At 36.0% G+C, this 22,967-nt stretch overlaps 1 protein-coding gene across 1 annotated transcript in view; it reads left to right on the forward strand.

Annotated features, from left to right (window-relative positions):
- Positions 1-22,967, forward strand: part of LOC107701381 (glutamate receptor ionotropic, kainate 2-like) — a 79,618-nt gene that overhangs the window by 41,980 nt on the left and 14,671 nt on the right. The window contains exons 2-3 of the mRNA XM_016503377.1: positions 13,245-13,412; positions 13,922-14,179. Coding sequence (XP_016358863.1) covers positions 13,245-13,412; positions 13,922-14,179 — 426 coding nt within the window. The remainder of the gene's footprint in view (positions 1-13,244; positions 13,413-13,921; positions 14,180-22,967) is intronic.

Here is a 22,967-nt window from a genome sequence, read left to right on the forward strand (position 1 = left end):
AGTTTTTTTTTTTTTTTTCTGGAAAAAAGACTAAATATCTTGAATCATTTGGCTTATCTAATAAAAGTATCTTGATTTAAGAAATTTTAGATATTTAGACTAGAAACAAGACAACAATACTAAGTAAGATAAGCCATTTTTTGCAGTGTTCTTTGATTAATAGAAAGTTCAAAAGAACAGCATTTATTTCAACCCAAACTGTTGAAAAGTAGAGTATACAGTATATATACATATATAGGTCTGATTTCCAACTGTTTTGAGAAATGATTGACACTTATCTTGGGTTGTGTAAGAGTTATAGCTCAACCATTGCAAAGTGTGAGCCTTGAGCCATTCCAGTTGTCTCCTTGATTAAAAAACTTAACGTCTGGTTGCTGTCTATAATAATTTTACGGCATCCTACTACAGTGATATCACATGAAAGCTGTGTAAACAAATTCTGTGGTTATGGCAATAATTCAAGCTTCTATAGACATGGGTTTTAGTTGATCCAGTGTGAAGTGTTGTTTGATATATAAGGAGGAGTTTTGTCTTTCTTATCTTGTCTTGAGGAGAGAAGACTGGAGCACAGGTCATCGCTGTGCAAACCCGAAAGAATTGTCATGATGTCTATAAAACCACTCCGGTGGATTGGAAACTCACAGTTTCATCCAGCAGCAAGAGAGTTTTTGCTCGTGTTTTATAATAGCTATTGAGTAGCATAATAATTCTGATAATTTCAAAATGATCAAATATTGGATGACTTATATTGGTCTTGCTGATCTATATTGCTCTTTTAGTAATGTCTTTCTTTAAGGACCCGGGAAACACATGACATTTAATGCATATGACTGTTTGCCTGAAAGCAACCATGAGCATTACTTCCAGTGCCAGTTACATTAATAGATAATGCCAGATTAATGCACATTTAACCCAGATTGTACTCTCAATGAGGCTTATAATGGAAGAATTCAGTACCAGCTGCATGAAATCCTGCTACTGAATTCTTCCATTATAAGCCTCATTGAGAGTACAATCTGGGTTGTAATCTCCATTATAACAGTAGGGAACTAGTTCTCTGGTTTCCATCCTTCACTCTCACCCACAATGTTCTTTAGTTTTGTCCAGGGTGGAAACTGCGATCTTGAGTTGCGCCTCGTGCACAACACCCTCTACAGATAACAAGCAATCTATATCTGCTTCCTCAATCCTCGTATCCTTTAAATGAACATGTGAACTGGTGGAATATGGAATGGAGCTCTGTAAACGATTTTTGTCACAAACTAAGTGGGATTGACATGAATGAGGTTGCCATGGCTACTTTTCCTGTCTTTAATCAGTGTCCGAACACACGGCAGGCTAGCCAGGCATGCGTGCAGACGTAAAAGAGTTAACACTTTCTCTCATCTATTCCCATCTGAAAATCCCAGGGAACAAGTTAATTACTGAGACAGCTTGCTCATTTCACCACATCCATCAGACTTTGTTCCATCTCAAAGATTCCCAAAGAACCTTCTAGAAGCAGTGGCTTCAACCGGTCCACGGTTTGATAAAGATTCCTCTGTTGCCATGGAAGCCACCTGGCCATGACCTTGAGGCTGATCTGGAGTCTATTAGTCACAAAGCGTCGCCATGGTCCATTCACTTTGTCAGGTCGGCTGACCAATAGGAGTCATCCGTGCAAGTGTAAAGCCATCTTCTTGTTACCAAGAGTCTGCATAGTGACAGAGTGTTTTTGTCAAGTTCATCAGACTTCATTAAATAGAAAGACACAGATATATAGGCTGCACACACACCTCCTGACGTTTTCCGGCTCTGTAAGCAGCTGGAGAGAAATGATCCTTCTCTTCGAATGTGTTTGCGGTAGCTGAGCCTCGCAGTTCCATGCTTTATCACTGAATGTTTGAAGCATCTTAGCTTTCCATTGTAATTCAGTGCACAGTTGACGTTTGTTTTCACCACAAGAAAATATAATTTCTGTCAATTTGATTTGCTATCCTTTGTTTTTTCATTATCAGGAGCGCGCGTTCTGCAGCGTTCCTCTCGCCCAAAACACTCCCTCTAAAAGTTCATAAGTCACAAAATACTCATTTGCGACCAAACTTATAGCTGTCTGCACAACAAAAGTGCACAGGTTCAATTTTCTTGGCTGCCCTGGAACATATTCAAATTAATAAGTAGGATTCTGGCCCCAATTCACAGGGAAATTAATTCTGAACAAGACAACACATGTTCCCATAATAGTTCAGGACGTAAAGATCCCCTGTATGCTGTCTCTTGCATCTTTACTTTTTTTTTTCACCAAGCTTAAAAGAATTGACTGTTGGCCTAGAATAGATTCAAACTACGTGCCTGTCAAGGTGGTTTTGGGACAGTTGTGGGATGAAATGTTGCATTTTTTTCTTTATGTTTTCTTTCAAGATAAACCAGGAGCAGCACATGTGCTTTGTTGTAGAGCCTTCTTTTTATAGAGTTTGAGGGTTTAGGATTGCATGAGGCAGATAAAAGAAATGTTAACAGATACTATACTTTGGGGATCCAAGCTGAAAGACTTCTCACCCAGAATTTAAAATTCACAATTGATCTCCAACCAGCAAGAGGCCCCCACAGACCACCTCTAATGTGAAACCTCATGTCCAAATTTAAATCGGATGCCCAGCCTAAGAGTGAGCATTCACCAAACAAACCTAAAGCAAAGCTGATAGGCATTGTGAGGATTATATTCATAACTCATTAGATCCAAGGCCGATCTCTTAAATGGGCAAGGATTATTGTAAACTACTGATGGGTCATGGGCCAAAACTTATGAGAAATGAAAGAAAACCACATCCAGGCACATCTTCCAATCCACATCTCCATTCAAGATCATATCAAACACTTGACTGCGAGTGGAAAATTAATACGCCATGGCCAAGTTCAAAAAGAATCGTCATTAAAAATGGAGAAGGCTGCACAATCCCAGCTTTCTGTAAATTGGCCCAAGGTGGATGAGTTAAGCTCGGGGGATTCTTATCATTGTTAAGCAAATCGATCTGCTAAATACGAAAGAAATGGAAAGTAAAGAGAAACCATAATAAGATTTATTCTGAAGCATATTAATAAAGTGCTGCTACACAAAACGCAAGTGCTCACGGCAGCCAAAAGCTCACCTCAGCAGTTACAAAATGAGCTGTGTTAATGCCAGTATGTTGCAGTGTGCTCAAAGTCATTTTTCAGCTTTCAGAGTCTGTCTTCTATTCCCTGGTGCATTCATAACTGTGTGATTTTTTTTTCTTGAAAGCAAAGTGAATAGTAAAAATGTGTGCAAACGGTGTGTTTGGACATCGTGAATTTAACCGTCGAGTGTTTTTCGTTTGTTCTCTCTCACAAGGTCTACCCGACTTAAGGTACCATGTGTTTTGTTTGCTTGTTGTTGCCATAGACATTTAGCTTTCTAGAAGTTTAGCTCAAAAACACGCCTAAACCAAACGATTTTTCGGGTGACTATCCCACTGTGGTAACATTGTTCAAAGTCGGTCTTTAGTAAAGATGTAGCAGCAATTATAATAATGAGGAAAACAGGGAAAGGCAGATGGCGATGGCGAGTGATTTTGTGACAGCTGGAGTAAAGAACAGGCCATTTCTCAAATACAACTAATTTGGTTCTTTGTTACACAATACACTAGAGTTTCCTAGGGGCAGAGAAATTATTAATACATGCAATTCATTTTAAAAATTGTTCTATTAAGCTTCACGATTACCAACATTTGTTGCAACAACGCCAACGTTGTATTTTAAACGGCAACTGGAGGAAAGTGTTGTACTGTAATTCATACTGTTAAAGTTGCAAAACTTATGGAGCAGTTTTAAAGCTGTTTTATTCTGAATAAGGGTTTCCCTACAGTGTGTTTACAACAGTGTCACATGAACAGCAGAATATATTGGTAACTCCCCAGTGCAAGCCACTTTCTTTTAATGAACATGATTCATTTATACAATGACATCCGCAACCTTTTTTTTTTTTTGAGATGTTATACTTTTTAGAGATGTTACATCCACACCAGTAGGTGTCTGCCTAAAGTCCAAGACTACTGTTGTTTCACTGCAGTTTTCAACTAAAATGAACAACTTTGATTCTTTTTCACACAAATTATGATTACGGGGCAGACTATTAATCAATAGGGACTTATTTTGCATGGTTCCTTGCATATATTGTGACCTCAAAACACATTTACTGTACATGGTGCATGATTTGTAAACTAATACATATTCATGTTTGTATCACATAACCAGCTATAAATATGTGACTTTTCTGATGTAGTAAACTTACTCAGTTGCCCATCCGGTGCAACATTGCACTTGTGATGTGGAGCATTCAGGTTTGAGTCCCATGAAACACAAGTCACAATAAACAAGTTCAAAGACTGGTAGAAGTGAACAATTACATGATTTATTCAGCAAAAGTGTTTTTATCTCACATTTGCTTTTGTTATCACTATTGGTGAGATTTAGGATATGGTTTATATAGGTGGTACATAATGCAATAGAGTATTACATTTTTAGAGACACTAGACCAGAGGTGCCCAAACTCGGTCCTGGAGGGCTGATGTCCTGCAGAGTTTAGCTCCAGCCTGCCTCAACACACCTGCCTGGAGGTTTCTAGTATGCCTAGTAAGAGCTTGATTAGCTGGTTCAGGTGTGTCTAATTGGGGTTGGATCGAAACTCTGCAGGACACCGGCCCTCCAGTTTGGGCACCCCTGGTCTAAGCACATTAGCTTAGCACAACCAGGGCCTGCCCATTGTACAATAGCCTAAAATCGTAGCCATAACAATCAAAGCAACAGCTCTACACACGTTCATCTTCGCAAATTCATATTAAACACGCAGCTGATAATACTTACAGTCCAAATGCTTCTTTTTAGGGCCCATTATTTCGTGCGTTGTTGCCTTGCACACAATTTTGGACACGGCTGATCCAGTAACGCTATGCTGAGCAGCAGTTATCCTGTCTGTAATGCTCTGCCCAGACATCTTCAAAGCTTTCCAGCGACCGACAATCAAATAATAGGTATGAATGTTGAAATTCACGCTGCTACTAAATAGAGTTCACAGTTCCCGGTCGACCTCCTGCCGTACGATACGAGTATACGGGGAGACAAAGATTGGTCGGACAAGAGGAGGCAGGGACCGAGTTTGGGCACCCCTGCACTAGACATTTAATTTCTGAACTTCCCTGATATGTACAGTACAACAACAAATGTAATAAAATGTTGCCACATTCACATTCATCTGTTTTGGAGAAAATTTAACATGGTTGTAGCACCACACACTGGACATTTCACTTGGACATTGCCATGAATATAATTTTGCTGAAATGTCACCACAGGCACTTTTTTTCCCAATTAGCCTGGGTTGGTTTTGTTGATTTATTAGGCCTTGTCCCGATATGGTCCTCTGGTTTTGTGGCCTTGGTTGAGCCAGAAGTAGACAATCTTTTAAAAGTGCTGCAGAGTCACAGTGTTTAAAATCTTAAGAAAGTTAACATACCAATGGATTACTTATATATGTGACTCTACTCATTAAACTGGGTTAGAAGAAAGTATTTTAACACCACATATTAAACATGGCAGCTTTAAAACAGTTCAAAAGAGCAAGCTAGTTTGAGATGGACATTTGAAATTAAATCTGTAATGAATTCATATAGTTTCATGTATGATTTTGCGTTCCTCGAGTACACATCTTTGAGCCTTGCTGTATGCAGAGACTAAGCCCTGTAGAAACATGCTGTTCTTTCTCAAGCCAGAGTACACGCTCCCTGTCTCCTGCATCACGGCTCCAGGCTTGATAAAGACGGAATGTGTCCTACAAGCTTGTTGCGCTGCACTACGCATCTCGATATGCTAGGCTGATAATCTGACACTGATGGCCATCAAACTGTCACCACTGGGGAGAGAAAATACTAGCATGAGCACCTTATTGTCCACATAAATAACATCTCCTCCCTAGATGCATCAAACCAAATCTAGCTTTGTAATTAATTTCTCTATGTAATTGTTTTTCTCGTTCTCTTGAAAGTTGAGATAGATGTTTCACCTTTAGATCTCTGTGCAGTTGCCTCATGGTCTGTCACATGCAGGGACTTGCTGTGCATGTTCTGCTCTCAAAGACCTGAAAATTATAGATTTTACACTGCCCCATCACTTCATGCAAAGACATAATACAGATAGCCAGAACAGATCAATGCATGATAGAAACTTGACTTGAATGAAAGAAAACCCCCATACCGTATTAGATTTCTTTAATATCGCAATTCCTTTTTTTTTTCTAGTGCACAAAGAGATGAAAATGAGAGCGAATTGACACTTTGCTGAAAATAATATTTCACTTAAAACTTAAAATTGTGTCATTTACTCAGGTCAAGAGGCCAGATTAATTAAACATTTCCTAAGAAAAAAGTTGAATCAATCCTAATAGGTTTTTTTTTTGTAGAATTTATATATACTTTAAATATAAGTTTGTAAAAAGAAAAGGACAGTCTTATCTGGTTTTATCAGTTTTTTTTTTGTGTTTTTGGCAGGTCTTACTGAAAGCTCGCTCACCAGCTAACTGATTCAAAACTTTTACCACTGTCTGCAGATTGCCATAATTACACTCTAAAAAATGCTGGGTTGTTTCAACCCAACTTTGGGTCAAATATGGACTAACCCAACTTTTGGGTAAAAAATGTAATGTAAAAATTTAACCCAAAATTTGACCCAAAGTTGGGTTGAAACAACCCAGCATTTTTTAGAGTGTATAATAAGCGTGCACACTATTTTTGTTGTGACTCGCTTTACCACAGATTATCACTCAGTGTTTGTGTTTTTAATGTGCCATCAAGTTAAAAAAATACTATTTTTAATATAAAGTAAAATCTTGTCTAAAGATTCAGCTGTCTGTTGCATTTATTTGTGGTCCATGGCTTTTTTCGCTGTAGTGTGAAAGTGTCCTGTATCTCTGTGTGTGTGTGTGTGTGTGTGTGTGTGTGTGTGTGGGCTTACTAATTTGAATGAACACAACCTGTGTGTACATAAATGCTCTCCTATGTATTTAGTGCTGCTGAAAATGATACTATACAATTACAAAACAAAACAAAAAAGTCCTGATTTGTCACATTTAGGTGGAGATGTTAGTGAATTTCAAGTTAAAATGCTGATGAGTGTACTAAAAATAACTTTCACCTTTTTTTTTTTCATTTCTGTAATGGTCTTTCCATGCTATTTTTAAATAAAACACATTTTATCACGGGTGACGTATTTTAAAAAGTTAGCGGTCAAAATGAAAACTGTTGGAGGGAAAAAGTAAAAAAAAAAAGTCTTGAAAACCATGATAGGCCATTGTTGTGTACTTGTGCACATCGTTAGTAGTAGTTGTCACGTTTAGATTTTCCTGTGTTTCTGTTCTACCTTCTTTGACCTAGTTTCCCTTAGTCCCCCTGATTAGTTCATTCTGTTGACCTGTGTTGATTAATCATCTTGTTTGCTGCTTTGTTTCCCTGTCTTTATAAGCCTTCAGTTTCCGTCTGTTCTTTGTCCTGGATTAATGTTTTGAAATGGAAGATGTGTGTTGATGTGGATAAGTTCCCCAGGTTATTCTCCTGTCCTTTGTTTAAAGTGAATTAAAGTCTATTTTGGTTACTCCTTCGTGATGCGGGATTGCTACAACCACATACCGTGACAGTAGTAATATGTAGCTGATGTTATGTTTTCATGCGTAATTGCAATAATTAATTTAAAACAGCCATATAAATTCAATAAACATCTTACTTTTGTGGAATTAAGACAAGTTGGAGCTTATCCTAATTTTAAAAAGTTATTTATGATGAAGATTGTTTTCAAAAATTTTAATTCTTCTTAAGTTTTGTCCTAAGAACCATTTTTGGTGTGGGGTAGGATTAAGGGATGTAGAATATGGACATGCAGAATAAGACATTAATATTTACTTTAATAAACAGCCAATATGCTTGGAATATGCATGCTAATAAGCAACTGTTTGTTAGTGAGAATTAGTCCCTACATTAAAGTGTTACCATTAAACTTTAAATCTCCTTGCTTCTCAGATGCTGATTTTCCAAGATACCAAAGTCTAAAAGCAAAAGTCAGAGATCTCAGTATAAATTTGAGAAACAAAAATTCTTCTGCGATTAAACTATTGGAGATATCCACATGATTTTATAGCTCTATTCACTTACTGTAACAATTGTCTCATTTGGAGGAGAATGTTTTAGAAACATCTGCAACAACATTGCTACTTTAAAATGATTTCTGAGAGCTGTGAAGTGAAACTCTGCGCAATATAAATTTAATCTGTAGTGGGCTGGAGAAATGAATACCTTTCATATCCTGTAATTATTTCTAGTTCAAGTGGAGTCCCTGACCATTTATGTATTTTCTGACCCTGCCCTGGTGAATAATTGAATAAATTTCCATGCTGCTCCGGGTGATTATTGCTGGATTGATGCTGGTCCAGTACATAGCTATGCAAAAAATGCCTGTCTAACAGTATTATCTTTCTGCTGAAGCTGTTAAGAAACCTTATGGGGACACCAGCACATCACATAAAACAGCATATGCCCTTAAGAGAGTGTTTCTAGTTGCTGCTGCATGCAGCATTGAAAGTGAGCCTTCCTACAGCTGTGGAGACCATACTTTTTGCTATCAATTCTCAGCACATTTCAATAAGCTGTAAAAGTAGGGTTGAACTTATGATAAAAACAACATGAATCAAAATTTATGTAGATGAGATTTCACACCCATCACCTGTTCCCCTCTAAAATCCTCTTGTGTCTTCCTAGATAAATCTCACCTGAATTCAGCAGCTCAACATGGTTCCTTTCCACCACCACATGGGACAGCAACTAGTAAACAAATCGCCAATAATACCATCAATAATATTCATCAAAGTTAACTTCTGAGAATAGTGAACAAGAGGTTGCCAAGAAGATTTCCAAGGAATGTGTTATATTAAGAGAGATAGCAATAGCAAACAGAAAATAACATGCACATCTGTTAGTCAGTCTACTCTAGAAGAATATATTTTTGTATGTTTTCACTTTCATATGATAAAACTGGTCAAGTTGCTAATTATTTTTAGGCAATCACTTGGATATTGAAAAACAATGGCTTTTTACATTCTGGTATGGGATGTATAGATGTTCTCAAAAAATTAACCTGGCTAACAGGGAACATTTTCAGAAAAGTTCTGGCATTGTTCTCTCAAAGTTATAAACAAATCCAGTAACATTGATAGAATGTCCCTTCAAAGATCAGGTCTTTATTAATGTTCTCAAAGTATTATTGATACATTGTTCAAGGAACATTTCTCTTCTAAAACATTTTAGTTGGATGTTCATCTTACTTTTTTTTTTTTCCAGAGCATTCAGGGAACATTCAAAAGTACATTTTGAACATTCTGAGAAATACAGTTTCCATAACTTTTTGTGAGCTGGGAACAGGCATAAAATTAAAGCCGCAAAACTCATATTATTTCATGAAATCTTTAAAGTTCATTTTCTTGTATGATGTTGACCAGTTTTGTATGTAATTCCATTGTGGTCACCACCACGGTTGATCATGTTAGATGATAAATGACAGTTTCATTTCTCTCAGACAGGAAGATGGCTGCTACTTTGCAAATTTCCTCTGAGCTGTCATGGTGCTCAGTTGTAAGCAAGTATTCCCTATGGATGCAGAAATGAATGTATTGTGCTGCCAGTGATTATGTAGCTGCTGTGTGATAAATATGTCACAGCTTCTGAGAGTGTTATTGAGTGCGGTGGCATGTGTGAGACTGTTGCGAGCGATCAGGTAGGCACAGGGCATTATTCATTAGACAGCTGCCCAGCTGAGAGCAGCAGCACTGAGCCACTACCAGTCACTGCAGGTCTGGGATGGCACTCTTGACCAGGACGCTTTGATCTGATGGAAAAATGTTTAACAATTGCATTTTTTTAATTGTAACTATTTACTGAAGACTGTTTAGGTTATTAAGTCTATACATGCAGTTAACACAATGCAATGATAAAATATTCTGCTGTCTCTACACGTTTTAAATAGGGCTGGGTAAAAAAATATCGATATCTCAATATTAATCGATTCTCATTTTTACGGAACGATATCGATTCTTAAATCCCAAGAATCGATTAGTCTAGCCTGTTTTCAGTTTATGGACGGAACATTGAAGGGTACCTCCCATCCAATAAATCGCAGTAAGCATTGTGCTTTGGTACTTTTAATATGAAACAAAGTCTCAGATTTCAAACTCTGTCCATTGTATTGCAGTATTTAAACATTAAATGCCATTTTGGCGCTGTTTAATGTGGAGTGACAGATCGCTGGAGCGCCTCAGTTCAACAGATGCGGCAGCGCAAGGCGCAAGTGAACTGATCATCTCCTCCACATTAATACCAGTTTCAGCACAAAATAAACATGACTAAACTATAGTACCATCTGACTCTCATGTATATTTTACAGCATTAGTTGAGATTTTTTTTCCTTGAGAAAATTTGGCATGTACTGTACCTGATATATATCCAAAATAATCGACATTGAATCGAATCGAATTGGTAATTGAATCGAATCGCAAGCTTGTGAATGAGAATCGAATCGAATCGTGAAATTTGTGTCAAAACCCAGCCCTAGTTTTAAATATATAAAGTTTTGCATACGTCTGATCAAATGGAATATATTTTCAGTTGCATGAAAATGAATAAACATTTATTTGTTTTCCTCATTATTTACAATATTAAAATGGTAAAAGTACTAAAATGAAGGAGACTGGGACTTACACAAATGCAACATCACTGAAACCAACAGCAACACACTTTTAAAACATACTTAAATAGTATGTACAATTTAATAATCTAGTTAATGATTTTATATAAAGTAAATAATTTTAGATTTTCTAGTCTTAAATTGTATATACAGTATAGAAATAATCCACTAGGTGTGCATTAATTATTATTATTATTTTTTAATGTGTAGGGAAAGAACCACTCCACTTATATCACGGTAACTTGACAGCATGGACAAGTTAAGGTAGTCGTTGATGTTTGCGGCACAAAATATGACTGGACAGATAAAAATAACAGTTGATTTTTGTTGTTTTGTTGTATTATATATCCAGACAATCAGAATTGAGTATTTAGACAGGCAATGTATACATTATTGTAACTGACATTTGAGAACTGTCTGAAAATTTTGTAATTTTTATAATATAATCTCATCATAAAATATTATAAATGATCATAACATAAATATCAATTTCATAATATTTTTGTTATAGCTTTCACATAAAATGTTTTCATGTTTCATTTGTTGCTATAATCTTATGCAATTGATTAATCGATTACAATATTTGTTGGCCAAAACAATGTTTTTTTGGGTTTTTTTTTGCATTTCAGAATTGTTTTACTGTTTAAATGTTTCTGTATACTCCGTAATAGGCTGTTTAATGGTATGTTCCCTATATATTGTTCCAATGTAATGGTGCAAATATTTGAACATAGTTCTTTTTTTAAAGCCTTAATGGTATGTGCCTATTCTGAAATGGACGTTTTAACATAAACCTAACTGAGAAATATCCACTGGAGTAAAATGTGTGACAACTCGCCCCATTGAAGTAAAAAGAGATGGAGGATTAGAATGGTCAATCTGTAAATTACATGTAATTTGAAACTATTTATAGACAGAATGACTATACAAAAACCCAGAAAAATATTTGTCGGGCACTTGAGAGATCTCTTTGAGAAACGGACATTTCCCCAAAGGAAACTGATTCATTATGTCATACAAGTCCCAGTTTATCAATGTCAGAGCTCGCCCTATGAGTTACGAGATGGATGATGGATATTTAACATGTACGAATGCTTTTTCTGAGGGAAAGTTTGTTGTTACCTGCCCAGAGTCTCTCTGTTATAATACCAGTTGATGACATTTAGTAACCTTACATTGGTTTTCATACAGAAAATCAATATTACATTTATTTTTTTTAAATATGTATATTATTCTACATCACTGTTTTTTGTTCAAGGCTTTTTCTTTCAAACAAATAAAATAAAATAACACTATTAGTGAAGAAACATCCTTTCGATACCACTGTTACACTGGTTTTGCTTTTTTGTCGGTTTTCAGCAGTATGCTGTGATATTTGAAACAACAATTACTGATACTTGCTCTTGTCCTACATGTTGGACAGTAGAGAGTCATGTAAAGACAGTGTGTGCCGGTGAAATGGTTTTATTTGTACTGTCTTGAGGGATCATTTAAATGATGGAGCCTCCAGCGAGTGTAAGTAAAACACTGAATCGAGCTCTAGTCTGACATATGGTGAGTCAACAAGGGCAAACTGCTGACTGACCCAAGCAAAACACTTAAATCTCTCTATGCTGTGCTTCACTGCTCCCTAGGGTTTGATTGATTGATTCGCCAGCCAATCAGAACACATCAGTCCCCAACACTAAAGGCATCCATTTATATAAAGCCCGTCAAGTAAACTCACAAAGGGAAGGGAGCTGTTGTGTAGCTAGCGCTCTAAAAACATACCTTCTGTAAGAGATGTAAGAGATTTTCCTGTTCTTTTATATATGCTGATATTTCTACTAGTGCACTACAGTATTTCTACCTCAAAGGTAAATAATTTTTTTTGTAAAAAAAGTGTTAATTTGTATTATTGAATTTGCGTTTGTAGTGTACTTGTCATTACAAATGTGTAATTACAAATATGTATGTATTAATATGTATAAATACATAACATACAAGCACACAAGTTTCAATAGAAATTGCATTAATGTATGTTTTAGTTTACCATAAATGCATGTCAGTGCAATCAGCAGTTAACTTTAACCATAATTCAAAGAGTTAGAAGTTATTATGACAGTAAATATAAAGATGTACTGAAGTCCTACGTAAGTGGGTCAAAAACACTCTAATTGCATTTAATACCAATTTAAACTAAAATACATTTTCATTTAGTTGTCAACATGGTATTTGTCTTGTTTTATGACAGAAATGGAAAATAAACTTTAAATACAAATAAAAAGCTGACTAATTTATTTAGTGTATAAATCCAAGCATACATTAAATGTACACTTAAAAACATTTTTTTTCACTAGTTTTGTCTTAATTATGTTATATTATATTATATTATATTATATTATTAATATTTGTGGATTTCTCTGGAAACCAGAGCCAAGAGGGAGCAGGTTAATAAAACTGATTTTCTCTTTCTCTCTCTCTCTCTCTTTTAGGGGGGATATTTGAATCCATCGAAAGTGGCCCATCTGGTGCTGAAGAACTTGCCTTTAAGTTTGCTTTAAACACAATCAACAGGAACAGAACTTTACTGCCAAACACCACACTTACATACGACATCCAAAGGATAAACATCCACGACAGCTTTGAGGCCTCCAGAAAAGGTAAAGCCAAGCCATCTCCAGCTATCAGCTGTCTTAATGTGCTGTGAGATATATGAAGAGGGACGTGGGCTTTAGATTGAATTCATTTAACCACAAGGGGACATCAGTAGCCGTCTGGTGCATATGCAGAGAGAATTGATTGGTTTTAGGTAATGAGTCAGAAGGGGTGATTCAGTGAACTACTGATACCCCTGAGACAGGTTCGCAGACTGCAATCATCTGTCATTTACACGCTGGGGAAACATCTGAATTTTCTTATAATGATTATACACTCCATTAGCCGCTGCCACTGTAACTGTGCTTTTTTTCCATGCCAGGTTATTTAAAGATTACAAAGACACAATTAAAACACAGTGGCTTTGCCAAAAAACTCTGAGGTATAAAAGTAAATGAGTTCAGTGTTACTGTGTTGCAATTTTATTTTGGACACTGTGAGTAACTATGAATTGGGCTTTGGTGTTTCTATTATAACAAAATAAAACAATAAAAATAACCATTTTGTCCTCCAGCTTGTGACCAGCTCTCTCTGGGTGTGGCAGCCATCTTCGGTCCCTCCCACAGTTCTTCGGCCAACGCAGTGCAGTCCATCTGTAACGCTCTGGGGGTGCCACACATCCAGACCAAGTGGAAGCACCAAGTGTCAGACAACCGCGACTCCTTCTATGTCAGCCTTTACCCAGACTTCTCCTCCCTCAGCAGAGCCATTTTAGATTTGGTTCACTTCTTCAAGTGGAAAACGGTCACTGTGGTTTACGATGACAGCACAGGTGAGAGTTCGACTTTAGTGCTCATAGTGTGTTGTGATTATTCTCCAGCCGTCCTTAGGCAGACTGACCCTTTGGCCTGGGCTGTGCACCATTCCCTGGTCTCCGTCTGGCCTACAGTATGGCCAAACCCCCCTGGTTGACAGGCTCTGTTAGAACAGTAGGCAGCAAGTGCTACCACAGTGAGGGGTACATATGCCATATGCCAGAGGTCGCCTCAGGAGCAAACTTGCCAACTAGAGGATTTACTGCCAGATTTCCCAAAGCATTCAGTCAGCCTTATTCACAATACTGCACAGCAACAACACTATTATTCTGTGACACTGTGTTCATATAAATGTGGCACTGAGGCACATTGCTTAGATTTACTAAAGATTTGTAATATTATTGGAACTTATACTGTATATTTAGTTAAACGATGAAAAATGAATTACCCTATCCAAACAGCATACTATTCATTGATATAAATTATGGTAACACTTTAGAATAGGGAACAATTATTCACTATTAACTACGACTTTTCCCTCAATAAATTCCTAATTTGCTGCTTATTAATAGTTAGTAAGGTAGTTGTTAAGTATAGGTATTGGACAGGATTAGGGATGAAGAATAAGGTCATGTAGAATAAGGCATTAATATGTACTTAATTAGCACTAATAAATGGCTAATATTCTAGTAATATGCATGCTAATAAGCAACGAGTTAAGAGACCCTAAAATAAAGTGTTACCTAAATTATTACTTATTATTGAATTTCACATATGGTGTATTATAAAACAATTAATAATCCATTTTTCCCCTATTACATTTCATTGAAAAGCTACAAAGAAAAGCCATCCTTATTTGACATACAGACTGATATGCTTTAAGAACATTTTGTTAATAAATAGAAAGACAGACAGAGATTTCTATTTGCGTCTAGTTAAGTGTGTATATTGTTTTGGTCACATTGTGCTGTTTCAATTTTAATTGATTTCTACCATGCCCAGTGTAAAGGAGTGGTTACAATATTGTCTTTTTGAGAGTCACTGAATCACTCACTCAACCGATTTGTTAAAAATGTTGAATCATTCTGGAACAAAACAAGTGAATTTCTTCATGAGTGAGTCGCTAAATAATGCACTGGTTCAAAAACGACTGAAGCCTATTTCCACCACATAATAAAAAAAAATGCAGTAATTCATAACTATGCATAAATATGATCTACAAAATCAAAATAGTGAGTTACTAAGTACTAATTGTGAAACACACTAAGGGAGTGGAAAGTTTTTTAATGCCAAAAGAAGGTTTGCGCTGGTGCAAGCTGTTAGTAAATCTGGCCCTAAGTCAATTATGTGATTAAAAACTTACAATTATTAGATACAAAGACATAATTATTACATAAAAGTAGAATTTAAGTTTTAAGTCATAAATATGGCTTTATCTAATAATTCTGACATGTCATAATTTTTACTTTTTATCTCATAATTGTGACTTAGTATCTCATAATTTAGATTTTTTTAATCTCATAATTGTGACTTAGTATCTCATACTTTCGATATTGTTTCTCATAATTTCAACACAGTATCTCATAATTCAGACTTTTTATCTCATAGTTATGACTTAGTATCTCATCATTTTATATATCTCACAAATGTTTTTGTCTCATAATTGTGATTTACCAAAGCCTGTCCCTGATTTTTTATTTTTTTTTAGTGGCGGATGCAGGTTTAATAATAATAATAATAATAATAATAATAATAATAAAAGAATAATGCAGGAATACAAACTATAGTTTGGTGTTCTGCTGTGTCTTTATTTATAAGTATTTTTGTTAAGTTCTTGTTTATTGAGCTGTTGTACAAAATAAATCTCACAAAGTCATGCTGCATCCTTGTTCCAACATGTTTTCAGACAGCTCAAGCCATCAGAGCCATTTATTTAGGCTACTTGTGTCTAAATCTCTCATGGACTGCTAGCAACATTTGTATCTACTGAATTATATTTATTTTGACATTAAATGGGCTAGGTAGACCTACAGCTAGAAATAATAACAGTAGAATGGACAGGATAATGGTTAAATGCTTACACACTGATTCCACAAGCGGCGGCTATTCTGAACGCTGCCTCAAAATCACAACTGGAGTCTTTCTCTCCACGCTGTACAACGACTTCATGAACGAATGCAAACAAGCAAATCAATAGCCGTAATGACATTCCCTAATGGCTCAGCTCTGAAATGGCAGAAGTGGACTGGCAGCCTGCAACACAAAGCTCTGTCAACACTGCTCAGCTGTTAAATTCAATATTGTGTTAGAAATGAATGGCAGGGAACAGCAGCTTTTTTCACATGACATACAGTCTTAAAAATAAATGTTCCAAAAGGGGTTTTTGCAACGATTCCATAGAATAATGATTTTGGAGTCCACAAAGAAACCTTCAGTGATTTTTCTTAGCGTAAATAAACTTTTTTCATTGTCCAGCGGAATGGCTTCATGGATGATAAAGTTCATCATGGAACTAGATGCCAGTAAAGAATCTTTAGACACAGAACATACTGTACAGTGTTAGACAAAGGAATGAAACAGACGGTTTAATCTAGTTCATATATACAATCGCCAATGCGGCTGCGAGTAAAATTAACTATATTAGCAGGATGTGTCAGCTGCGAAAGAGCTCTGATAAATTATACTTTGATATGTGAATTGTCAAAGCAAATGCGAGCTGTCTAATGTACTGTGTCTGCATTGCACAAAACAAATGTTGCTAAATTATTTAATGTGTCAAGGGAATCACATTAATAGGTTATGCATATGCCATTCCTGGACAAATCACATCAGCAGAGAGGAACAGTGTTCACAAATCAACATGCATTGGTAAAAGTAACTGATTAAAAACTTGCTACATGCCCCAAAAGAAAAGCTTCACACATTACTACTGTGACAGTCTTAAAGGAATATTCCAGGTTAAGCTCAGTCGACAGCATTTGTTGCATAATGCTGATTAATTTTGAATCGTCCCCACAATTGAAAAATCCACAGTCATGTTGCAGTCAGGCACTTATGATGGATGCGAATGGGGCCAGTCTGTAAACATTAAAATACTCACTGTTTTAAAAGTATAGCTACAAGACATAAGCAATATTCATCATACCATAATTTTAGTGTAAAATCACTTTCTAACCTTTTCTATGTAAAGTCACATCCAATTGTACAATTTTCTTTGCCATGAGGATGTAATGCCTAAAAAAAATGAAATAAAATAAAATAATAAAAATCACAGCTCAGGTAATGCAGAAGGCAATGTAATAACAAATTAAAAGAATAATTAAAATGTGTGCTTGCAAAATGATAGACCTTACATTTCAGTAACTATTCCCTACAAAAACTGGTCCAAAACTTGATTTTATTAGATAAAAATCAAAGCAATAGGACAAATACAGTAAAGTAAAGATGCTAATGAAATGATAATACTTTATATTTTCCAGGTAGGTCTATCTAGTACTAGTATTCAGGTATAAAAAAAAACTACAAAAATGGAATAATCAAATACAGAAATAAAACTCTGCATAGTCTTCACTATGAATTAGATACACATTGATCCTTATCCTGTGCTTTATTTTCTCATTAACAGATAGACATTTCTTTATCACTCCAATGTGTCAACAACTTTTAGTAGTGTCCTACGAAGATTTACATACAGCGATATGAACGATATAGCAAATATGTATCGATAGACACTTTATACAACATATACATAATACAATATATATATATATATATATATATATATATATATATATATAAAGAGTTCATTTGCAAAAACCGATAACTCCCTTTTATTTGTTTTTTCATAAATCACGTTTTTTTTTTAAGTAATAATAACTTAAACAAATACAGGTAATTTACAAAATTAAAGTTAATTGAAAGTATGTTTTTTTACACATTAAAAATAGCAAAAGCAGATAACTCCACATTTCGTGTTTTAGAGTAAAAAAAAACACTTGTTTAATCTTTTTAATCTCCTCAGATGACAATGTAGATGCCTGACAAACGTTGTTGTTGTTGTGATCATAAACAGTATGGATGTGATTACACCTTTTTATACAGTCTATGGATTACACGAAATACACGGAGCTTTTCCCTCACCATTGTAACGCGCTGCTTTTGCAAGGTTCCGTGAAAACGTTTCAGCGTTTATTTTCCTTTTTCGCCCTGAAGGAGATATCACAGGTTCATCAAGTCGGTTGAAATTATCCATCCTCGATCACTTTTAGTCAGCTTTGATAAAACTCCTCTCAGCTAACACGTCTTTTCAAAGTGAAAGTAGCCTTGTCACCTGACCTCAATACAGCGCGCTGATTCGCCAAAATTGACTTATCGGCTTCTGTTCAAAAATAACAAGGGCGCTTGTCGGCTTCTGCAGTAAAATACAAGGGCGTTTATCGGCTTCTGCAGTAAAACGTGAACTCGCGATGCCTTGAAAGTGGACAAAACCGGCTTTTTTGACAAAACGTGTTTAGGGTTCAAATCGCGCTGTAAGTGGAGAATAATGCAGGCAATCACATTTTTTTAAAGTGGAGTTTATCGGTTTCTGCAAATGAACTTTTCATATATATATATATACCACCTAGTCTTATAAAGCACTGTATTGGACGTCATAAGTCATGTGATGGCTTTGTGTAAGGAACAGACTAAATAAATTCTAATTCTAGACTAACTAAAATTGTAATTCAATAAAAATCTTGACTTTGACTATAGCTCTCAAATCTTATTGACACTTGTATTCAGTTAACATGAACAACTGTTATTGTAGGACCTAAGAAGACTTGAAATGTGAACTACTTTTATGACTTTTTATAAGTATTTTATTATAATTTTTTTTTAATAAAGTGCCTTCTAGAAAAAGAGACCTTTGGGCCAACCTCACATTGGCTATTGGCTATTCAAAACATCAGCACAAGAAAGAAAATTGCGTTCATCAAACCATTTCATCCATTTCAATTTATTCTGCCTGAGAGCACCAATCCAGTGGTACTTTTCATAGCCCATCATATGCACTAACAGTGGCCACGAGATTTAGACCGCTGCAGTGCCATGTTTCCAAACAGGCATCATTTTTTAGGGCTTTGCTATAATGTCCTAATAACTGTTTTGATAACTGCCGCTTTGAAGCTGCCATTTTTATCGCTATGAAATAATTAATAGTTTTAACATAATTTTAATGCAACCATCGTAATCCGAGCCTCTTCACTGCTTATGTGCTAAATTTAAACTAATAATGTGTTTTTAAATGAGTGGACAATTATGCCTGGCGTAAAATTATAGTTTAATTTAACCTAAAGATAATTTAATTCCAGCAAAATCCTTTAAATATCTTTTTCCCCTTGAAAAGTCATGCTAAAAAACTGCCAGCGACTGTTAAAAAAGCCAGCATCTGATGTGAAATCATGTGAACAAAATGCATAAGAATACATTGGATCCACTCACAGATATTGATGTGTGATTTAATTGCTCCATCACAGCCAAGTCAGATCTTAACTTAACAGAAGGAGCTTTTATCCTCAAAGGAGGAAGTTCTCAAATGTCTTTCCAGATCTCAGAATGCCTCTGATATTAATGAGAAAAAGGGGGTGTAGATATTTCTTCAAAGTGTAAAACCTTTGCATTTTGTCATGCCTGTGACATGATTTTAATCTTGATCAATTTTCTCTACACATTTAGTCACACATAAGTAGTCAAGGCTACATTAACCTTGACCTTCCTGTCTGGAGAGCTCAGAGCTTTGAGTAAGAAGTCAGCTTTCACGTTCCTCTTCAATTAATGCCAAAGGGAAGCAGCATTCATCTCGCATCACTAGCTCACAGCAGCACTCTTCTGGAGGAGGACCAGACAACCACAGAGGATTACAAGTCAGACAGACCATTATTTTAATTTAATTTATTTTATTTTGAACGATGCAGCCTCTCCAATGGATATGTATCACATGCATTTTGCATGAACTGGGGCTTCCATGCGGGATTTAATAAACATTTGAGCTGATGAAATATGCTTTGTTAAATATGAATCAACAAACGGTTGGAAGGTATTAGGCACACTCAATAAAGGTCACCACGTGTAGTTTTTCATTTATGCAAAGGGGTAAAAGAGCAAACCTGCCTCAGATAGTAACCCGCACAAAACTGTATTAGTTATCAAAAACATCTGATCAATGCACACAAATTAAATAATCTATGCTGCTACAGTGTGTGCATTTTAAACGTTGTTCATTTTATGTCGTTATTGTATATAGTATTAAGTGTGATAGCCCATTAGTATTGATTGGTGGGCTAAATTCTCTTAGTTCTTGCATTTTCACATCTGCACAACAATGATAAAAACAGGATGACATTGCTGAAAACCTGCATCAGTGTGGAACTGTTTTATAAGTTAAGGTTCATATTTTCATTACCTGAGGCTTGTCTGCTGGTCAGGCTGAGAGATCAGATGGCCAACCAGCCAAATCAGCAAAACCGCCAGCTTGGTCAAAATTTGCATGTAAAAAAAAACTAAATGAAATTGTAAGGCAGCTAGCTCTCAGCAGAACTTGTTTTGTTCCCTTGCCCTATAGGGGAAATCCTGGTTTAAACTTTTCTTAGTTGATTTAAATTGGTCTCCCATCCTTGTCTGATATAGACAGCCTCCCAGCCTGACCAGCTAAAAAAAAAAAAAAAACCTCTGTAAAACCAACCTATAAACAAATAAATAAAAAACAGATAATAAACAGGCAAATAAACAGATTTATTGATTCGAATTATTTATTTATTTATTTGCTTTCTTTGTGTTACAAGCAACCCATGTTCATTGGAAATGAGTAGTGTTAATAAAAGTAAACTTGAGATAAAAACACATTTGCTGACACAACCATGCAATTTTAGCTTGCTTCTAAGTCTTTAAGCTTTTATTGTGACTCATGTTTCACGGGACTCTTACACAAGTGATTTGCATCACAAGTGCAATACTGTACCAGGCAGAGATGGCCACAAAAAGTATTTTGTTACAAATTACAAATACTAGTTCATCAAATGTATTTAATTTGAAATAAAATATACTGGTCCAATTCAGAAAACCTTGTTATTAGTGACACCGGTGGCCATTAAGTGAACTGTGGCCAGCAACTTATTGCTCATGCTCTTGCACACACTCCATAGTAATGCGAGCGAGCGACAGCCAAAGTGATTCACCGATATCATGTCAACAGATGAGGTTCATTAAAATTACACTGTTATGATAGTTTCCCTTGGATTTTCCCAGACTAAAAAAACAAAAAAATCTAATTAACATTACAGGCTCTCATTTCTAAGGTTTTTTACATGCTGTTCACACATTGGAAAAAGTGATTAATACTTGAAAATTCTTTCATAAAGCCCCTTTAAAAATTGAATTTTGTCCATAGAAACAAGTAGCTGACTTTTACTAGCAAGCTAACATCACTTGTCAGCTAGCAAGCAAAGTTGTAGAGCAGCACAGCTTTTCCTTCTGTCCTGTAATAAGATTCAGTGAGCAGTATCTGATATTTTATTACATACTTAGCCAGTTTGCACTGAGCACCAAACAGCTTCTTTCATTTTTTTTTCCAGTTGGAAGGTGGAACCATGAACGAATTTAAGGGATAGTTCACCCAAAAATGAAAATTCTTACATTAATTACTCACCCTCATGTCTTTTCACACCCGTAAGACCTTCGTTCCTCTTCCGAACACAAATAAAGATATTTTTGATGAAATCCGAGAGCTTTCTGTCCTTCCATAGGCAGGAAGGACAGAAACACATTCAAAGCCCACAACAGTATAGGAAAGACATTGTTAAAGTACTCCATGTGACTCCATTGATTTAACCACAATTTTATTAAGTGAAGCGAGTGCTTTGTTTGCACAAAAAAACCCATAATTTACTACTTTATTTATGAAAATATTGATCTGCACTGTGCATTCATGAGAGCATCACAACGCATTTGTCATGTGTTCATGGGATTGAAGACTCACGTCAACACAACGCTCATGAGTAAGTGTTCACTAGAGCAGTGTTTCCCAACAGGGGTGCCGCAGCACCCTGGGGTGCCATTTGTCGAGAGCAGGGGTGCCGTGTAAAAAATCCTTTTTTAATATTTTGAAATTGCTAAAATGTTCAAAAAAGCATCTATTATATAACATCTATTTCTGATGTCGCCAATAATTAGAGATGCACCGAAATTTCGGCTGCCGAAAATTAGTTCACCGCTCAGGTTTCACTTTCACATGGTGTGACGCTCTGCGTATTATCCCGCTCTATGCGTGTGCGCTCCGCTCAGTCGCTCCACTCGTATATCGTTCATGCTCATCGGAACAGCAAAGTCCACTCAAAAATTGAGCCGACAGGAAACATCGATGTAGTACAGTATTGTTTCTGTCTGCAATAGCCCTACTGTGTTGTAACATGGTGTGGTATATGGCAACTCTGGTAACGCTACCCTCTCATTCATTGATCTGCTAACCGCTATGTTATTGTAATGATTCAGTCCACTGAAGGTGAGCGTAGTGAAGAACCCAAGTGCAGTTTATTTACAGTGTGATCCAAACATCCAAACAATAATCCGAGACTTGACTTGACATGAACAGACTCGACTTGACGAGGCATGAACAGACTTGACTTGACAGAATCAGAATCAGAATGAGCTTTATTGCCAGGTATGTTTACACATACGAGGAATTTGTTTTCGTGACAGAAGCTTCCACAGTGTAACAGAATGACAGTGACAGAACAAAAAACACAGATAATAAAAAATAGAACAAGTAAA

Source organism: Sinocyclocheilus anshuiensis, unplaced genomic scaffold (genome assembly GCF_001515605.1).
Source record: "Sinocyclocheilus anshuiensis isolate Anshui unplaced genomic scaffold, SAMN03320099.WGS_v1.1 scaffold2140, whole genome shotgun sequence".
Taxonomy (NCBI): Eukaryota; Metazoa; Chordata; class Actinopteri; order Cypriniformes; family Cyprinidae; genus Sinocyclocheilus; species Sinocyclocheilus anshuiensis.